We start from the raw sequence: 19,859 nt of genomic DNA on the forward strand, positions 1-19,859 counted from the left end.
TAATTTTGTGTTGTACTCTCAGACTCAAATAAAAAAAAATACCAGCATAACTATTCTGAGTGAGGAAATCTTTTGTTTCTGTGTTGTTCATATATCTTTTCTATAATGCTAGCAAGGCTTTTTTTATAAAAATAGTGAGAAGCACAAGTTTCATTTTTCAACACAAAAATGAAACCTCCATGGTGCACTAATGAAGTCTTTAATTCTTGTCAATTATTATGTGAATTTATTCCACATTTTGACCAATAAATTAAAGAGTAAAAATTATTATTGTTTGATCAATTCAAACTAAATAATATATTTTAAAATGGATTTCTTTTTTATATTTTATCAATATACAAGATCAACATATATTTGGTTTATAAGATTAAGTTAATGAACATGAAGTCCAACTAACAAATCAAAAAACCCAAATCCAAGTTCAAATATCCAATGTGTCTATTTGCTACTTTATACAAGTTTCTCAAATCACACACATTAGACATTCATTTCCCATTCAAATAAAACTTCATTTTTGACATATGAATACACTATTCATAATGTTCAAAAAATAGTTCCAACAATCCCCCACATGAATAGAAATGACTCTAGACACTATATGACTCGATAGACTTGACCTCCTAGACAAGACTCGACAAGACTCAACTAAGGGCTTTTGAGAGTACAAACGAAAAATTCATTGCATGATGAGTTGGTAGCAATTTTTCAGCCTTGAACCAATTATTGTTAATAGCTATCGGATTTACTCGGCCAGGAGGTGGCCATGATGTCTTGAACCTCCCGGGCTTTGGTGTAAACCTAGACAATAGCTATAACACAGCTTCATTCTCTCACAGAACTAGGTTTTCTATTGTGTTCATTTTGGTCGTAAACAATCTTGGTTAATCATGAGTGAACTTGGATAATATAGCATTTCCTTCATTCTCCTAGAAACGGTCCCATTTCACACTCACAAGGTGATTTGCCATTAGCTTTGTTTAGAGGAATATCATGTACTACTCTATTCATATCTCAAATCTATGGACACAAATTATTAAAAGCAAATGCTTATCTTCTATTCCTTACATGTAGCACTGCTTGATCATCATAGGAACCGGTTATAGACCGAAGTCTTACAGTGCTTTGGGCAGATTTAGTTTGACTTAATTGTCTCTTTAAACCTATTTCTTGTGATCTCCAGTCAGTTAGGTAGAGTTATCGTCAAACCTCATCTTAATTCACATGCTACCCATTCATTTAGATGATATAACAACTTGATCTCATGACACACCTTTAATAAAAGGATCCTAGGTTGTCATCACAGTGAACATAATCTCTTGAAATTAGTCGAGATCAATTGTCCAATGATTTTTGTCATTTTTTTTAAGATACAATTAACCATTATACACAAAACTCAGTGTATGACACTAGTTTTTTTTTTCTTTTTTTTTGAAAAAATCATATTGTCATAACTATCACTAAGTTCATTTGGCCTCTTGCCAACAACTTTATATGTAAGCAAAGCTTCCCCCACATTTATTGAGATAATTCAAAAATATGCATATTTGCATTTAATATCTTTTAAGAGTTTATAAAAATTGATCTACAACTCCTTTAGAAGTAAATGAATAAAAAGCATTTTCAAAAAATGTATTTCATATTCTTAGAAATTCACATTTTACATACAACTATTTTCATAGTTTTTTCAAGTTGATTTTTATAAATCCAACTTATATGCTTTCAAATTTTCCAAATACATATCTTGCTTTTTAGCAAATATACATATAATTACGAGATATTATTTGTACTATCAAAACCAGCATTTTATACGGCTATTCTCAACCATATTGACTTTATAAACTACAATACACATGTCAGATATAGTCAAATTGGTCTGAAAATTTTATTTGATTTTCTATGGTAAATCTTTTTACAACTTGCATTTAAGCATTGACGAAATATAAATGTTTTGATCAACATCAACAAACATTTTATTTACTATAGTAAATGATTTATATGTGGCAGATCGCTCCCAAACTTAATTTGGGACGTCAACTCACAATCATTTTCTTCCTTACAACGTGATCTCTCAAAGATCAAAAATGTTTTTTTTATATAACTATGGTATAACCATACTTAAAACTTGAATTTCTTTTTATTTTCTCGTTGGTCACAAATGTACTTAATAATTAAATTAAATTACACCTTAAGGAGAAAATCTGTAACAATGAAACAGAAAACGTTATTCAATCTTGATAATTAAATCAAACAAGTCAAAGCATTAACACACACTGTGACTAGTAACGTTTTCTTTTAAACATCTTTATGAGGCAGTAAATTTAAAAAAAATGTATGCATTTTTCTTCTTCCAGAAAACTGTTAAGAGTTAAAAACAATGGAAACCAAACCAGCGCTTTGAACATGTCAAACCAAATCAAAATTAAACCAACAGTTTTTTTTGTCATTCTATTAAAAACTGCGATAAATTAACTAAACAAACCCTGCATTCTTTTTTTTCCAGTTTGATTGTTAAAATGATGAACACCTGCTCAACAAAAGAAACAATTGACTGAAAAAAATCTAATAATAAATAAACGATAATTCTGATGAAAAAATGTTTCCATCATCTTGCATTTCTCGGTTCCAAGAATGATCTAATTCTTGGTTTCATAAACTGTTCTTAGAAAAAAAAACTTTTAACAAATATCAGTATTGTTAGTTCAAAGCAAAAACAATATTTAAAGATTTAAGAGTGTAAGAACCTTATTTCACTATCATAGGACGACTGATATTTGTAAAAAATAATAAGAACATAAATTAAAATTACAATACTGAAATATAAGAATAAAGAAGAATTGCAGAATCGAGATGGTTAATATCTTTCTTTAAATCTTTAAACGTCCCGTAGTGTGACGGTTTCATAGCACTCAGATTCTTAGGATACAACTGCAACATTGTTTATGTTTACCATCACCGAAATAAGAATCTATCGAACATAATTTTGTGTTGTACTCTCAGACTCAAATAAAAAAAATACTAGCATAACTATTCTGAGTGAGAGAGTCTTTGTTTATGTGTTGTTCGTATATCTTTTCTATAATGCTAGCAAGGTTTTTTATAGAAAAATAATGAGAAGTACAAATTTCATTTTTCAACACAAAAATGAAACCTCCATAGTGCACTAATGGAGTCTTTAATTCTTGTCAATTATTATGTGAATTTATTCCACATTTTGACCAATAAATTAAAGAGTAAAAATTATTATTCTTTGGACAATTCAAACTAAATAAAATATTTTAAAATGGATTTCTTTTTTATATTTTATCAATATAAAAGATCAACATATATTTGGTTTATAAGATTAAGTTAATGAACATGAAGTCCAACTAACAAATAAAAAAACTCAAATCCAAGTTCAAATATCCAATGTGTGTATTTGCTACTTTATACAAGTTTCTCAAATCACACACATTAGATTTCTATTTCTCATTCCAATAAAACTTCATTTTTGACATATGAATACACTATTCATAATGTTCAAAAAATTAGTTTCAACAAAAGAGTCATAAAAGTCCTGGTACTACTAGGGACATTGTAATTAAACTCTCTGGTCAATGTCTTTGCATAACATAATGCACTTTCACTAAACCAGGATAACAAGACGACATCTTAACATTGTAACCAGCTTCATTCCCTGGCTAGTAGCTTCATTGCAATATTCTTTGGCACGGAAGAGAAAATTACCTCACCGTCCTGATCCCACCAGGGCCACCACGCAAGAATGTAGTTAAAATATGATTGAGCGCTATGTTCACTTATTATTTTCATATTTCTTCAAAATGAAACTGCTAAACTATTATATTAATATATTAATAGAATCATTTTCGGAATTGAATATTCGTGTTATAGGTCTGGAAATATAGCATATGTGTTCGTTTATTGGTATAGAATTGTCAAATTACATTAAAACACACTCCCAATCGTTAAGTTATCAATCCAAGTTTTAGGTATCAAATGTTGGAAATTAACAGAAAAAGTAATATATGTATATAGGAATAGTTTTCTTAACTTCACTGAAATAGAGCATACGAAGAACATTATATTTATACCAAAGAAAATTAGATGATGAAAACGAGATATTATTAGTGTGTATAGTTTGATTTAATACGATTAAGTGATTGTACCCAGTATAACTATAAACATGTACTAACACTATAAAGTGTGACGGTCTGTAACAGAATCAATAACAAAAAATACATTTCCATTTTGATCTTTTTTCTTAGAGCTCTCAGCTCTACTAACATGTTATCAGAGCAGTGAGGCTCGAAATCTCACTCAATTCAGTTCCTCGCTTCATTTTTGACTGTCCACTATGCAAGAAGTGCATCCCAATACACTGCTAGTAGCCTGCAATACAGCTATAAATCTCAGAGTGGAGGAAGAATATGCCATACCAGGTAATGCAGTGATTGTTGCTCTGGAGGATGATGATGCAAGTGGGTTTACAAAGTGAAGTTGAATGCAGATGGAACTTTGGAATGGTATAAAGAGCAATTAATGGCGAAAGGTTACACGCAGCAAGTTGACTTCGTTGATACTTTCTCTCATGTTTCTAAGATGACCATAATAATTATATTATCAATGGCAGCTGCAAAGAATTGAAGTCTCACTTAACTTGAGATTTCGAATGCGTTTCTCATTGACGATCGTCAAGAGAAAATTTATATGACACTTTCTCCGGGTTACACACCAAAAGAAGGGGAAACATTGCCTCCAAATGCAGTCTTCATACTAAAGAAATCTCTTTATGGCTTAAAGCAGGCTTCAAAGCTATGGTTTCTAAAGTTCAGTTCTACTCTTCTATCAATAGGATTTACCTAGTCTCATATTGATCACACTCTTTTTATCAAGAAATTTAATAGGAAGTACATAGCTGTTCTAGTCTACGTTGATGACATTATCATTCCGAGTAATGATGATAATTAAGTCGATCAAATTAAAGACAACATTTGAGAGGTGTTCAAGCTAAGAGACCTTGGTCCTCTAAAATTCTTCCTTGGTTTGGAGATTGCACATTCTCGCAAAGGAATATATATCTGTTAACGCAAATATGTTCTTGAGTTGCTAGAAGAAATAAGAAAAATGGCTTGTAATCCATCATCTATACCAATGGATCTGAGTGTTAAAATCTTCTATGATCCAAAACAACCTCTTATTGATGATCCAAGTGTTTATCTAAGACTGGTTGGACGACTAATGTACCTCACAATTACACGTCCGGATATTCTCTGTGAACAAGCTTTGTCAGTTTGCTGCGAATCCACATAGTATTCATCTTCAAGCTGCATACAAAGTGCTTCATTACCTTAAAGGAACTATTGATCTTCGTCTATTCTATTATGCAAACTCTGATCTGATTCTCAAAACATACACTGATGAAGATTGGAGATCTTGCTTAGATACAAGACGTTCTACATCCGGCTCCTGTATGTTTTTTGGTTCAGCTCTCATCTCATGGAAATCTAAGAAGCAAGACGTTGTCTCTCATTCCTCAGCTGAATCAGAGTATAGAGTAATGTTTGTTGCGGTTAAAGGGGTCATATGGATAGTGAATCTTCTTGGAGAATTACATTCACCACAACCTAAAGTTTTTGTATTCTTAGCGGCTATATACATTGGTAACAATTTAGTTTTTCATGAAAGAACAAAACATGTTGAATTGGATTGTCATCAAGTTCGAGGATTTTGAGTGGTTTGATCAAGACTCTACACGTTGGGACAGCTACTCAACTGGCTGATGTTTTAACCAAACCTCTCTTTCTTTCTCAGTTTAATGCACTCGTAAACAAAATGTCTTTACATTCCATTTACTCGCCATCTTGAAGAGAAATATTAGTGTGTATAGTTGGTTTAATACGGTTAAGTGATTGTACTCGGTATAACTCTAAACGGGTACTAACACTAAAGTGTAACGGCCTGTAACAGAATCAATAACATAAAATACATTCCCATTTCGATTTTCTTCTCCGAGCTCTCAGCTCTGCTAACAGATATCAACAAAATAAATTGTGTACTACAGAATAGTCAATAGGATATCTGTTCGTTTTGAGATCGTACGGAAAGAATAGTCGTGACGTCACATGGGAGATAGGAAGAAAGAGAAGAGAGAATGTTCGTGGAAAACGGCTGGGTAGATATCCATCACTACTTCTCAGACATGAACTGACCACTTCAGTTGTACATCTTCTGTTTGTACAACCCACCCACTCATTTCCTCCCAACTCTCTCTTTTAACATTTAGCCACCTACTCCACGTTCTCTTGTCTTCTTATAGTATTATTTTGAACATTATCATTAACTAGTGATTAGTGATTACACGTACTCGTCTTAATTACTACACCTCATAGTCAATGTAACAAGCAAGTTTTCATGGCAGATCTCGTGAGCTGTGATTAAAGCTTTTAAGAGTCCCAAGGTTACTTTACACATACAGTACTGGATTTCTTGATATTACCAAATAGCCGTTTTATAATGTACTGTAGATTTGCAAATGATTTACTAGTTTTACAAATATTAAAAGTTTACATTGTTTGGCTAATGTTTTTACTGAATGCGTTTTTCTGAAGATATTTTGATTGGATTACTATCTCTTATATATTAACTGAAAAATATTACAACATTGTTTTGTAGTCAGGTGTCACCACGAGAATGAAATTCAGAATTCTTAGAGAAATAAATTGGTTCATCTTAACTTATATTATATTTTTTATTAAATTAACTATTAAATTGATAAATAGTGTACAAAAAAATATTTTCGCACTTTCTTTAAATAAAAATTACGGAATTACCTAATATAATTAACGTATATATGACAATCAATGATTATGAATAATAAATACTTGACAATGATTTTTGTATCTTAGCTTTTTTTTGTTTAATTTTATATTATTAAAATATATTAAACAACCACATTAATCATATAATAAAAAAAAATTCTTATATGTTATATTTTAAAATTTTAAAACGACTATAAATTACTAAAAACATTAAATGTCTCGTACTAAAATTTTGTGATTAATGGTTTTAACTTTTTTTTGGTAATTAGAAGATATAAATGATCATAAATCGTATGAATATGAAGTTTTATTTACTAGACATTCATATTATATATTAATATAGTTTAAAATTAAACTATATAACACAGAAAATATTTAAATATGATAATTTCTAAATTTGTATTGAAAAAAATATTGAAACCTTAATATTTTAATTTTGAAATTTACATTAAAAAATCGCACATTTGAAATTTTGTGTTTATCATATGAGTATGAATTCTCAATAATAAATATTTATATTAAAGTATACTATATATCTATGTCCATGTCATTAAAATTTAGTTATATACCATATAAAATAAATAAAATGATTGTTTTGATTTATTTACCAAAACAAATATCGTAAATAAACAAGATGTATTGTTTTGATTTATGTTTTTATTCTAATTTAATTATATACATAATACGTAAATGAATACAAATATATAATAATAGATAAAAATTAGTTTTATATACTCCCTCCGTTTTTTTAAATGATGTTTTCGAATTTATATTTTTTTTGTTTTACTAGTCATTTACAGAAATCTAGGAAACAAGTAATAAAGAATGACATTTTTTACCCTTTGACTTGGATCTGCCGTAATGATGAAATAGAGCAAAACAATAAATACACAAGGTTAGAATTGGTTTTGTGTTAGTCTCCTAAATATGCGTAAAAAATTCTTAAGTGTCACTTAGATTAGGACAGAGGGAGTATAACATTAATTCCGCGCAATTGAGCGATCTTAAGCTAGTTTTGTCTTAAAGGAATAAATAAAAATTTAATTACATTCCTGTAATATGTATTGTGATGGTAGTTAGAGAAATAAATTGGTTCATCTTAACTTATATTATATTTTTATTAAACTAGCTATTAAATTGATAAATAGTGTACAAAAAATATTTTCGCACTTTTCTTAAATAAAAATTACGGAATTGCCTAATATAATTAACGTATATATGACAATCAATGATTATGAATAATAAATATTTGACAATAATATTTGTATCTTAGCTCTTTTTGTTTAATTTTATATTATTAAAATATATTAAACAACCACATTAATCATATAATAAAAAAAAATTCTTATATGTTATATTTTAAAATTTTAAAACGACTATAAATTACTAAAAACATTAAATGTCTCGTACTAAAATTTTGTGATTAATGGTTTAACTTTTTTTTGGTAATTAGAAGATATAAATGATCATAAATCGTATGAATATGAAGTTTTATTTACTTGACATTCATATTATATATTAATATAGTTTAAAATTAAACTATATAACACAGAAAATACTTAAATATGATAATTTCTAAATTTGTATTGAAAAAATATTGAAACCTTAATATTTTAATTTTGAAATTTGCATTAAAAAAATCGCATATTTGAAATTTTGTGTTTATCATATGAGTATGAATTCTCAATAATAAATATTTATATTAAAGTATACTATATATCTATGTCCATGTCATTGAAATTTAGTTATATATCATATAAAATAAATAAAATGATTGTTTTGATTTATTTACCAAAACAAATATCGTAAATAAACAAGATGTATTGTTTTGATTTATGTTTTTACTCTAATTTAATTATATACATAATACGTAAATGAATATAAATAAATAATAATAAATAAAAATTATTTTTATATACTCCCTCCGTTTCTTTTAAATGATGTTTTCGAATTTATATTTTGTTTTGTTTTACTAGTCGTTTACAGAAATCTAGGAAACAAATAATAAAAAATGATATTTTTTACCCTTTGACTTGGATCTGCCGTAATGATGAAATAGAGCAAAACAATAAATACACAAGGTTAGAATTGGTTTTGTGTTAGTCTCCTAAATATGCGTAAAATTTTCTTAAGCGTCACTTAGATTAGGACAGAGGGAGTATAACATTAAATCCGCCCAATTGAGCGATCTTAAGCTAGTTTTGTCTTAAAGGAATAAATAAAAATTTAATTACATTCCTGTAATATGTATTGTGATGGTAGTTATCAAACCTGGATAGATGAACCACACAACACGTCTCTCTCTCTCTCTCTCTCTCTCTCTCTCTCTCTCTCTCTCTCTCTCTCTCTCTCTCTCTCTCTCTCTCTCTCTCTCTCTCTCTCTCTCTCTCTCTCTCTCTCTCTCTCTCTCTCTCTCTCTCTCTCTCTCTCTCTGCCAACTGGTCATGTCATGTTCCAACCAATAAAAATTTAAAATATAATTTATTCTACATTTCAACGCAATGCACATAGTTCTGACATAGATCTTTCCACTTTGTTATCGACATATATAAATTTAATTATTTGTTAGGAACTTATTTTTGTCAAAAGTTTATTGAGATCTTCATATGTTAATATCACTCTGTATTTCCGGGATTGAAAAACAAAGTCTAAAAACAAATAAAAAGAATATAAACCAAAATATGGTAAATAATAATTACAGAAATAATCTAGAGAGGAAATTTTGTTTCTTGTGATGCTTCTTCTTTTTCTTATTAACTACGATCTCACTGTATCGATGTTGCAGAGGAGACAAACAAGAAGACACCGAAGAGTAATAAGAAGAGATAGCCGTCGAAGAATAGTCTGATTCTGATTCTGAAGAAGCCGAGGAACAAGACGATACCGTTTTAGCCACGTTTTTTGAAGAAGACGAGGTCATGTTTGAGCTATAGTCATAGAAATCGAGAGACAACTTGGAGAGGCTCTCATTAAGACAGAGGGAACATATTCCAGGAGATTGTCTGTGCTTGGGATGTTTCTTGCATGAGTAGTTGTTGTCTGAAGAAGACTCTGATCTCTTCAACGTAAGATTCTTGTGTTTCGAATCTGTTGTTGTTCGTAATGATCTTCTGTTTCTGCTACTGTTGAGGAAAACGTTAGCCATTGTTACTGGTGATGACCTAATGTGTATTTTTATTTCTTCTTCTTCTCGCCGTCGTCACCTATGTTGTTTGTGTTTATTTATAGAGGCGCTTGCAAGCTGGTTATGATCTCTATATGATGTTTCCGAGATATTTCTTTTTCTATTTATTATTAATATCTTCCTAAAAAGCCAAAAAAAAAACAGTGGTCACTGGTTCATATATTTACCGTATTTTATTCTAATAGTATAATGTGCTTTTTGAAGTGGTTAAGCAAAAGACAATTAATTTGTAATAAGAAAGAAAATACTGGCTTACTCTTCCATACTATCGACCAAAATACGTGATATATCAGTGTCTTGATCAATCATACATAGAAACAATTCTTATTTTTAACCAAACCAACATATCGAACTCCAGGATGATTTTTGATACGTGCACGAAATTTATTTTTCAATTTTCTTAGAATGTAAGCAATGGCCAATGTAAACCAGTAAAAGACCTTAAATCCGAGTATTTGATCTCTAATCCACAGAAATAGCCTTTAGAAATCCGTCATATGGTCAGTGGTCACCACCATCTCTTGGTTAAAAACACAACGCAAACGACATTGTTAGTTGTTGCCTTGGTTCGTAAAGAGATCTTGAGTGGTTACAATGTTTATATTTAGATGGACGGTTTAGATGTAGGATAGATCCAGTGGAATCCACCTAATTAGGTGAGACGGTGGATCTGATGCTTTAGGGAGCATCATACTCAGAAGATGCTCAGACACTGAGACACATGACAATCATGTTATTCTTTTGTGTTTAAATTCGGTATGTTTTTTTAAAGAAAATTAAGACAAACCATGCTACATGTATATATCAAGATTCATTTAGGTAACCAACACACATACAACAAATTTTCAACTAAGACAAATCCAAAGCATAAAACAAACGGCTCAAGTCACAATCATAGCCCATACTGGAGAAGACACGGCCCAACAACCACAAGGAATAGCCTGTGTGGTCGTGGGAACATAACCACCACCTCCGGTGAGAGGGGTTGGTGTGGTGGTGCTACCACCTCCGGTAAAAGGGGTAGGCGTGGTGGTGCCACCACCTAAATTAGTTGATGGGGCTGAAGCGACGGTGACTGCTAGCTTCATACCGGTGGAACAATGGCCGGGGATTCCACATATGAAGTAGCGAGGACCAGTGGTCTTCAGATCTATGGTCGTTGTTCCGCTGCTGTCCGATGTAATGGAGTTCCCTAAAGTACAGCTCTTGTAGTCATTCTCGCTCACTTCGTCCACCGTGTGACCCGCGCTATAGCTAAACACTGAATGACACAAATGTAGCAATATCAGTGTTGTCCATTACAAATGTGAATCCATATTATATGAACCGGCGGTGTATACTTGTTTGTCCAGTATTTTTAGGTTTACATGTTCATTCGACATAAAGAAAACCACTGTGTCCTAATATTCATTTTTATCACCTCAATAAAATGAGATTATTTCCAGATAAGGATTTCTCTTAAGCTTTTGTTTACTAAATTAGAATTTCATCTCAATCTAATAAAAACATACATACGTAAAAAAAGGTTAAATAACTACGAATCAAAATAAGTCTCGAGAGAGTTAAGAAATGAATATACATACGTAAATAAAAATAGTTAAGTAACTATGAGTCCAAATAAGTCTCGAGGGAGTTAAGAAATGAATCACCGATGGTATCGCCAACGGAAAAAGTATTTCTCGTGGCAAGCGGAGTGTAGTTGGTGCCAAGGGACCAGTTCACTGTAAGAGTGGCGGATGTGGCCGCTGAAATCAGACAGAATAATATGAGGACAAGGCAAAGAAATGTGCTCATATTGTTTTCTAGTATTTGTTAAAAATAAGGGATACTATTTTATGACTAGCTACTTCATGTAACTTGTGCATATATATAGAGAGAGTGGATATGTTTTGTTGAAGTTAACTTGTTCGAATAAATTTATTACTGAAATGGACTTTTTAAGGGTTCAATAATCAAATCATCATAGTAATTAAGATGTCAATCCATTTCTAAAAGTTTTGAATCAAAGAGAATTCAGGTTTTCAATTAAGCTAAATGCAATCAATAAGATGAGTGGTTTCAATCAATCTGACAGGTTTCTAAAGCAACTAAACAGCAATTTTCAATCAATTGGAATAAGGAGGAATCATGGGCATAGATTTTGATTTCAGATGACTAAGATTAAATCTAAAATGACAAGGTTTCAATCAACACATTTCCCTAAGTCTAGATATCAATTCTAAGCAAGTTCTCTTCCAAGATAAAAGCTCATTTACTCTCATGATCAAACATCAAATTCCATTGGTTTGTGTCAATCAAGCAATCATTAAGGATAGATCATTCAACTGTTCTAACTCCCCTAACATCAAATCCATTTGGTAAGGTAAGCTAAGAGCTTGATGAGTTGGCTCAGACATTTCATCGAATACCTTTCGGGCAATGAACTGTCTAGAGTTCTAAACCAGAATGGCCAACTCAAGCTTAGCATTAAGATCACTCAATCAAGCAAGGAAACACATTAATCTACTCTAAACATTCTAGATCATCACTAAATCATCATAACCCATGAATCCAAAGATGACTACTCACTCATAATCATGGTAGACACTAGATCATTAGTTGATCCAAATCTAAACATGATTAATGGTCAAAGTAATCAAGCAAATATAAGAAATTATGATCAAGATTAGATCTTTCACCCAAAAGTGGCTTTTGATTAGATAGAAAACAAGATAAGTCCTAAGATAAGGTCTAAAAAGTATTTATAGTGGCCTAAAAACGAGTTGGGTCGGCCCAACAAGCATGGGTTGATCCATGATAATTTGGGTAAAAAGTTGGTAAAAACAGAAGTGCAGATTTTTCTAAGTGTCGCAGCTGGTTTTTGACATGTCATTTGGCCGCTGCAGAAGGCCGCTGCACACTCCAGCGGCATGTTTCTTGTCGTTTGGCCGCTGCATCTTCCAGATATCAGGCAGGGAGTAGTGGATTTCTCCAGCGGCTTGTCTTGGCCGCTGCATTTGGCCGCTGGGACATTTGAGAACTCGTCTTATGAACCAAAATCACATTTCTTGTCTCTAACCATCTCCAAAGGTTCCAAACTCACCAAATAGCATCTCCATCACCTAATGGAGACAAATGTGTATGCAATGCACCTAAATCTACTCTAAATGCATCTAAATGGACAAATTGAGAACTAAAATGATTGTTAAAACTATGTAAATACACAAGATATCAACTCCCCCAAACTAGAACTTTACTTGTCCACAAGTAAACTTTCAAGGTCAATTAGAAGAAAAGTTTGCAAATGGGAGCTAATAACCAAAAGACACAGTTTCTAACCTTCAATGTAACATCCCAAAGAAAACATAGCAAATAGCATGATCAACTTTCTTAGTGCACTCTAGCTTCTCAAGGCTTATTAAGAATCTTTTGTCTCTACACAATTTACATTGCCATTCAACCAACAAGTTCATTAGCCAACTCTCACATTCATTCACAAACACACACACATACAAGGTGAATTCTTGCAAATGGATATTTGATCTCAATCATTTGGCTTGGTGAGAGAAGATGGTCTAATGTGAAGAAAAATGGGTTTTAATTGCATTATTTATAGTGACTCACACTCAAGAATAGGAGCAAGATCATTATGCAAAATTTATCTAAGAAAATGAGCAATTCATGCATACAATGCTTGTTCTCATCATTCTACCACTTTCCTAAGTAGCTTGAAGTTCTAACCTTCTTTTCTTTCTTTCTCAAACCCAAAATACTCCTACTTTCATCTGTCACCCATTGAACTCTCCTTTTTTTCCTTTGATTTAACCAACTAGGGACTTATTCTTTTGAATTTAAACTTTTAGACTTAGCTCTCTTCTTTTCTTTTCCCCCACTCAACTATTGTTTCTTTGATTCCTTTTTTTTTTTTTAATTTGGGATGGGGTTTTATTGATACTTTAGAGCTTTTCCTTTCTAACTTTCTTTGTCCCTAGGGGTTTCTTACTTTAAACACTCTTTTTGGTTCATCTCTTTCGCTCAATCTCTCTCATTCCCAAGATCAAAAAAATTTAAGCTCACAAACCCAAAAACCATCCTAGAGGCTAGCTCAAATGAAGTCCCAATGCTAGCCAAAGATGAGAACAACCCCATTGTCGCTCCTAATACTCTCAAGATTTTACACATGACATGCTATCAATAAAAGGCATCACTCAAGCAAATTAATGTTGGCTTCAAAGAATGGTGAGGGTTAATGGGTATGGAGTGTCATTTGGGTTAACAAAGATTGGTACAAAGAGAAAAAGATAACTCAAATGTGTATAATATCCATGATCAAGTATGCAAATGTCCATATGCAAGAGAAATTAAGTTCATTAAGCCTAGTTAATTTGGAGTTGGTTTCAAGAACAATGTCAATCATCAAGCAAACAACATGTTTCAAGAAGAGTTTTCAAGGCTCGAAGCTTACAAGCTTTTTCAAGAGATGCTTAAGTTACTTGATATGTTTAGCTAGGATGTCAAATTGAGTTCTAGATATGTGTTCTTTACAAGGTTTCTCCCTATTCATGAATGCAACTTATATGCTCTAGACTCAATCCTAATAATGCAAGTGACGCAATTACATGGTTCTTTTTGTGTTTTTTTAAATTTTTTAAATTTTTTTGGTTTTTCTATGCAAATATGTATGTACAATGCAAGACTCAATGCAATATCATCAAAGCAAACATGATCAAATACTTGGTACCTCCCCCAAACTTAGTTCACACAGTCTCTGTGTTAGTAAGTTGAAAGAGATACCCAAAAGAAAGAATACATGCAAAGAAAAACTGGTATATACAATGGAAAGGTTGGAGTGGTACCTCAAGCGGAGAGTGGAGAAGGAGGATCCTTCCCACTTTCAAGAGTGATAGTGAGGACTTGAGAGAGAAGCTCTTGAAGCTTGATTGGATCATCTTGGAGCTGCGGAGTGATGATGGCCTTTGCACTTGAGAATGGTGTAGACTTTCCCTTGCATTTGATCTTGTACTCAATAGCTCCATCCTTGAACTTCATTGGGTGAAGAGTGAGATTGTGTGGCATCATATCAAAAGGTGTAGGGTGAGGTTCTTGCATCATCTTTTTTTGTCATGAGCAGCCTTTGTGACTCTACTCACCTCCTCCTTTGTAGCACTTTCCAAGTGCTCATCACACATCTTTCTAGAAGACTCTCCATCAAGACCTTCTTTTCCACAAGTGATCGTTCCACAGTACTCAACATTCATCATTGGAGATTTGATTGGGTAGGAGACAACTTTGTTCACCTTGAGGAGTGTGACCTTCTTATTGGCAAAGTCAATGCAAGCTCCTACTGTTGTGAGAAATGGTGTGCCAAGGATCAATAGGACTATCTTCTCAGTTGTCATCTTCAAAACAGTGAGGTCAATAGGAATGGTGCAAGCTCCAATCTTCAAAGGAAAGTCCTTGATGAGACCAATTGGGGTTGTAGAAGAGGAGTCCTCAAACATTAGTAAAGATGTGTTTGGCTCCATGTTTTCAATCCCAAGAGTCTTTACCATCTCCATTGAGATTACATTCACACTTGCCCCAGAATCAACAAGAGCATCATCAAGTGTGAACTTACCAAGGGAGCAAGACAAGGTGAACTTCCCTTTGGTTTCTAGTTTGGGAAGGGACTTTGGTGTGACTGGTGGATCAAGCTGCATAGTACAGATGTTTAGGAGCTCTCCTACTTCTTCTTTGTGAGCTAGAATGTCCTTGATGAGCATCATTTGGACATGAGCATCATGCATATTTGATATCTATGGAAGCTTGACTCCTACATCTTCCATGTCTTTTCTGAACTTGGAGATCACCTTCTTTTGAGCTTTAGTGAGGAACCTTTGTGGAAATGGGAGCTTGTCGTAAGGTGATTGCTCAACCACATGAGCTTATTCTATCTGAACCTCTTTCAATTGCGTGACAACTTTCCCAATAACCGGTTTCTCAGCTTTGTGTCTAACTGGTTGCAAAAACTTTCCCTCAACCTTCTTTACAGTTTGTATCTCAACCCTTTCCACAATCTTGTGTTCAACCTTCTCCACAATATGTGCTTCAGCCTTGGCAAAAACTTATGTTCCATATATGAATCTTTCAATCTGATCTTCCTCTTTCTCATGATCACTCAACTTAATCTCAGAAGTAGTAGAGAGGATAACATTGCAATACTCTTTGGGATTCTGCTCGAATTTTCCTGGTAGAGATCCCATTGGGCTCTTGGAGGTTGAAGGCATAGAGGCAAACTGATTCTCCAAAGTCTTGAAGTGAGAGGAGAGTTGTAGGAACTTGTTGTTGAGGTCATTGTAGCTTCCACCAACTTTGGTGTGAAGGTTCTTCAGCTCATATCCAATGTGCTTCTCACTTCTAGTTTGGGACTCCAAGATCTGTTTCAACATTGCATCAGTGCTACTCTCTTGTGGAGAAGAGGTAGAAGATCCGGCTTGGCCTTGTGTAGACTGATTTCCTTTGGAAAAGAAGCCTTGAGAGTAGTTTTCCCTAGTTTGGAACCACCTTGTTGGTTGTTGTAGAAGGGCTTTTGTTGGTAGTTGTTGTACTGAAAATTAGGCTCCTTTTTGTACCATGTCCCATCAGCATTCACAAAGCACAATTCTTCCTGACCTTCTAGACCATCAACTTCACTAACCATAACCAGCTCTTCTTGTCTATGATCACCAACAAAGTTGACCTTCTCTTGTTTAGCTTTGTTGGAGAGAAGCAAATCCATCTTCTCTTGTAGAGCTTTCAACTCTCTTTTTGTGTTCTGATCATCTCCTCCAATGCCTCTATTGCTTCTGTCGTGGTCATCACTGTAGACTGAATCACTCTTAACCATATTCTCTACAAGCTCCAAAGCATCTGCCTCACTTCTCCCCAAGAAGAATTCATTGCTAGCAGTATCAAGCTGGCTTCTAAACTTGAGCAAAGAACCTCTGTAGAAAGTACTAAGCAAACTCTCCATATTGAAGCCATGATGAGGACATTGAGAGATGTAGCTGTTGAACCTTTTCCATGCTTCCCCAAAGCCTTCAAGATTTCTTTGATGAAATCCAGAGATTTCATTCCTTAACTTAGCAGTTCTTGAAGTAGAGAAAAACTTGGTGAGGAAAGCTTTCTTGCACTCATCCCTTGTGGTGATTGAATCTCTTGAGAGGCTCTTCTCCCATGTGTGAGCTTTGTCTCCCAAAGAGAATGGAAACACCCTTAGCTTGAATGCATCTTCAGAGACACCATTGATCTTTGTAGTTCCACACAGCTTATCAAAGTTATCCAAGTGGTCTAGTGGATCCTCCAAGGCAAGACCATGATACTTGTTGCTCTGGATCATGTTTATCAAGCTTGATTTGATCTCAAAGTTGTTGTTTTCTACAGCTGGTGCTCTAATGCCAGTTCTATGCCCATGGATATTGGGCTCATCATGGGTGCCAATAGCTCTAGCTTGGCGATGCTGGTGTTGTGGCCTAAGGTTGTCAGCTCCTTGGCCATTACCTTTTCCATCTTGAGGCTGATTCTGATGTTGATCCATCAAAAACCCCAATCTGTCTAAGTGAGCCGGTTGCTCTTCTTCTCTTCTCCTCCTTGCAATCTCCCTTTCAAGTGCTCTAATGTCTTCAACTCTTGGAACTAGGTCTGTTGGGCCTCTACTCCGCAAGTTCATGCACCTGGATACAAAAGGCTAGGAAAGAGAATCGGTAACTAGATATAAGAAAATAAGATTTAGTCTCAAGCAAGAACCAAATCTCAATGTCAAAATCAACTTAGAATTGGCAACGGCGCCAAATTTGAAATGGACTTTTCAAGGGTCCAATAATTAAATCATCATAGTAATTAAGATGTCAATCCATTTCTAAGAGTTTTGAATCAAAGAGAATTCAGGTTTTCAATTAAGCTAAATGCAATCAATAAGATGAGTGGTTTCAATCAATCTAATAGGCTTTTAAAGCAACTAAACAACAACTTTCAATCAATTGGAATAAGGATGAATCATGGGCATATAATTTTTATTTCAGATGACTAAGATTAAATCTAAAATGGCAAGGTTTCAATCAACACATTCCTCTAAGTCTAGATATCAATTCTAAGCAAGTTTTCTTCCAAGATAAAAGCTCATTTACTCTCATGATCAAACATCAAATCCCTTTGGTAGGGTAAGCTAAGAGCTTGATGAGTTGGCTCAGACATTTCATCGAACACCTTCCGGGCAATGAAATGTCTAGAGTTCTAAACCAGAATGGCCAACTCAAGCTTAGCATTAAGATCACTCAATCAAGGAAAAAAACACATTAATATACTCTAAACATTCTAGATCATCACTTAATCATCCTAAATCATCCTAAACCATGAATCCAAAGATGACTACTTACTCATAATCATGGTAGACACTAGATCATTAGTTGATCCAAATCTAAACATGATTAATGGTCAAAGTAATCAAGCAAAGATAAGAAATTATGATCAAGATTAGATCTTTCACCCAAAAGTGGCTTTTGATTAGATAGAAAACAAGATAAGTCCTAAGATAAGGTCTAAAAAGTATTTATAGTGGCCTAAAAACGAGCTGGGTCGACCCATCAAGCATTGGTTGACCTAAGATAATTTGGGTAAAAAGTTGGTAAAAACAGAAGTGAAGATTTTTCTAAGTGTCGCAGGTGGTTTTTAACATGTCATTTGGCCGCTGCAGAAGGCCGCTGCACACTCCAGCAGCATGTTTCTTGTCGTTTGGCCGCTGCATCTTCCAGATATCGGGCAGGGAGTAGTGGATTTCTCCAGCGGCTTGTCTTGGCCACTGCATTTGGCCGCTGGGACAGTTGGGAACTCGTCTTATGAACCAAAATCACCTTTCTTGTCTCTAAATCATCTCCAAATGTTCCAAAATCATCAAATAGCATCTCTATCACCTAATGGAGACAAATGTATATGCAATGCACCTAAATCTATTCAAAATGCATCTAAATGGACAAATTGAAAATTAAAATGGTTGCTAAAACTACGTAAATACTAGTAACGTTTTGGACTTTTGGACATCCTGGAAAAAGATTTTGTTTCGTCCTCTCCTGTGACTTATTGTATATTAATTAATCATTACCCAACTCAATTATTTATCACTAAGGTAAGGAGTCTTTTAAATTAATTAGTGATGGAAGAAATAATTAAATTTCTGGAATTATTAAATCATCTTGAAACTGATACATTCTCATAAATTAAAGTAAGAAAACAAATCCATCAATTAATCTTATAACTATTCCTATGAAGTCATTAGTATTTTGTACTCAGCTTTAAGGGGAATAACAAGAATATCACACATATTTGGTAGATGATCATGAACCAAATGCTGGTGATTTATTGGTTGACGGGTTCAATATAAATATTTTTCTTTGGGATTACGAGTCTTTTTTACTACGATTTCAATTGATCTTTGGCCATTCACAGATTTTTTTTAATAGCAAAAAACCTAAATTTTTAAGGATTTTCAGTGAATTAATTTGGGTTTTAATCCCTCCAGATAAAAATAAATAAAATTTAATAGATCATATAAATGAAAAAATCATCAGCTATATATATAACGTTTTCTGTCAGTAAATTTTTATCTAATTAACTAGATGATTCGTCAATTTGAAATTTTATAAAACGAACCTATTAAAAGAGATGCTTCAAGCTTACTCAGACTAGAGTCTACGCTAATGAAAAGGTTGGTTATATGGTAATTAGTCTTTGGGAAATATAAGATCGAGACATCGTAACTAATGATGTGCATTTTTCTTTTCCATCATGATTAACAGACCGTTATATTCATAAAAATACTTTAGAAAACTAAGGGTTGAATTTTACCATTGCAGGATCTCAAAATGTAA

At 33.2% G+C, this 19,859-nt stretch overlaps 3 protein-coding genes and 1 non-coding gene across 4 annotated transcripts; 1 reads left to right on the forward strand and 3 right to left on the reverse strand.

The window, feature by feature from the left end:
• Positions 1–9,388: 9,388 nt before the first annotated feature.
• LOC106345312 lies at positions 9,389–10,126 on the reverse strand. Its single transcript, XM_048756834.1, has one exon. The coding sequence runs from the start codon at positions 9,958–9,960 to the stop codon at positions 9,511–9,513; it is 450 nt and encodes a 149-aa protein (XP_048612791.1). The 5' UTR covers positions 9,961–10,126; the 3' UTR covers positions 9,389–9,510.
• Positions 10,127–10,775: 649 nt separating this feature from the next.
• On the reverse strand, positions 10,776–11,847 carry LOC106345315 (blue copper protein). The gene is made up of 2 exons (XM_013784535.3): positions 11,649–11,847; positions 10,776–11,260 (listed from the first exon to the last, which is right to left on the reverse strand). Exons 1-2 carry the CDS (start codon positions 11,791–11,793, stop codon positions 10,881–10,883), a joined length of 525 nt encoding a protein of 174 aa, XP_013639989.2. The 5' UTR covers positions 11,794–11,847; the 3' UTR covers positions 10,776–10,880.
• A 4,235-nt stretch (positions 11,848–16,082) lies between these two features.
• LOC125587095 lies at positions 16,083–17,665 on the reverse strand. The gene is made up of 2 exons (XM_048757240.1): positions 16,522–17,665; positions 16,083–16,474 (listed from the first exon to the last, which is right to left on the reverse strand). The coding sequence occupies exons 1-2, from the start codon at positions 17,663–17,665 to the stop codon at positions 16,083–16,085; spliced, it is 1,536 nt and encodes a 511-aa protein (XP_048613197.1).
• LOC125588083 lies at positions 16,974–17,080 on the forward strand. The gene has a single exon (XR_007324479.1). It is a non-coding gene; the product is annotated as a small nucleolar RNA R71 (small nucleolar RNA).
• Positions 17,666–19,859: the final 2,194 nt, after the last annotated feature.

The sequence above is a fragment of the Brassica napus genome, chromosome C5, assembly GCF_020379485.1.
Source record: "Brassica napus cultivar Da-Ae chromosome C5, Da-Ae, whole genome shotgun sequence".
Taxonomy (NCBI): domain Eukaryota; kingdom Viridiplantae; phylum Streptophyta; class Magnoliopsida; order Brassicales; family Brassicaceae; genus Brassica; species Brassica napus.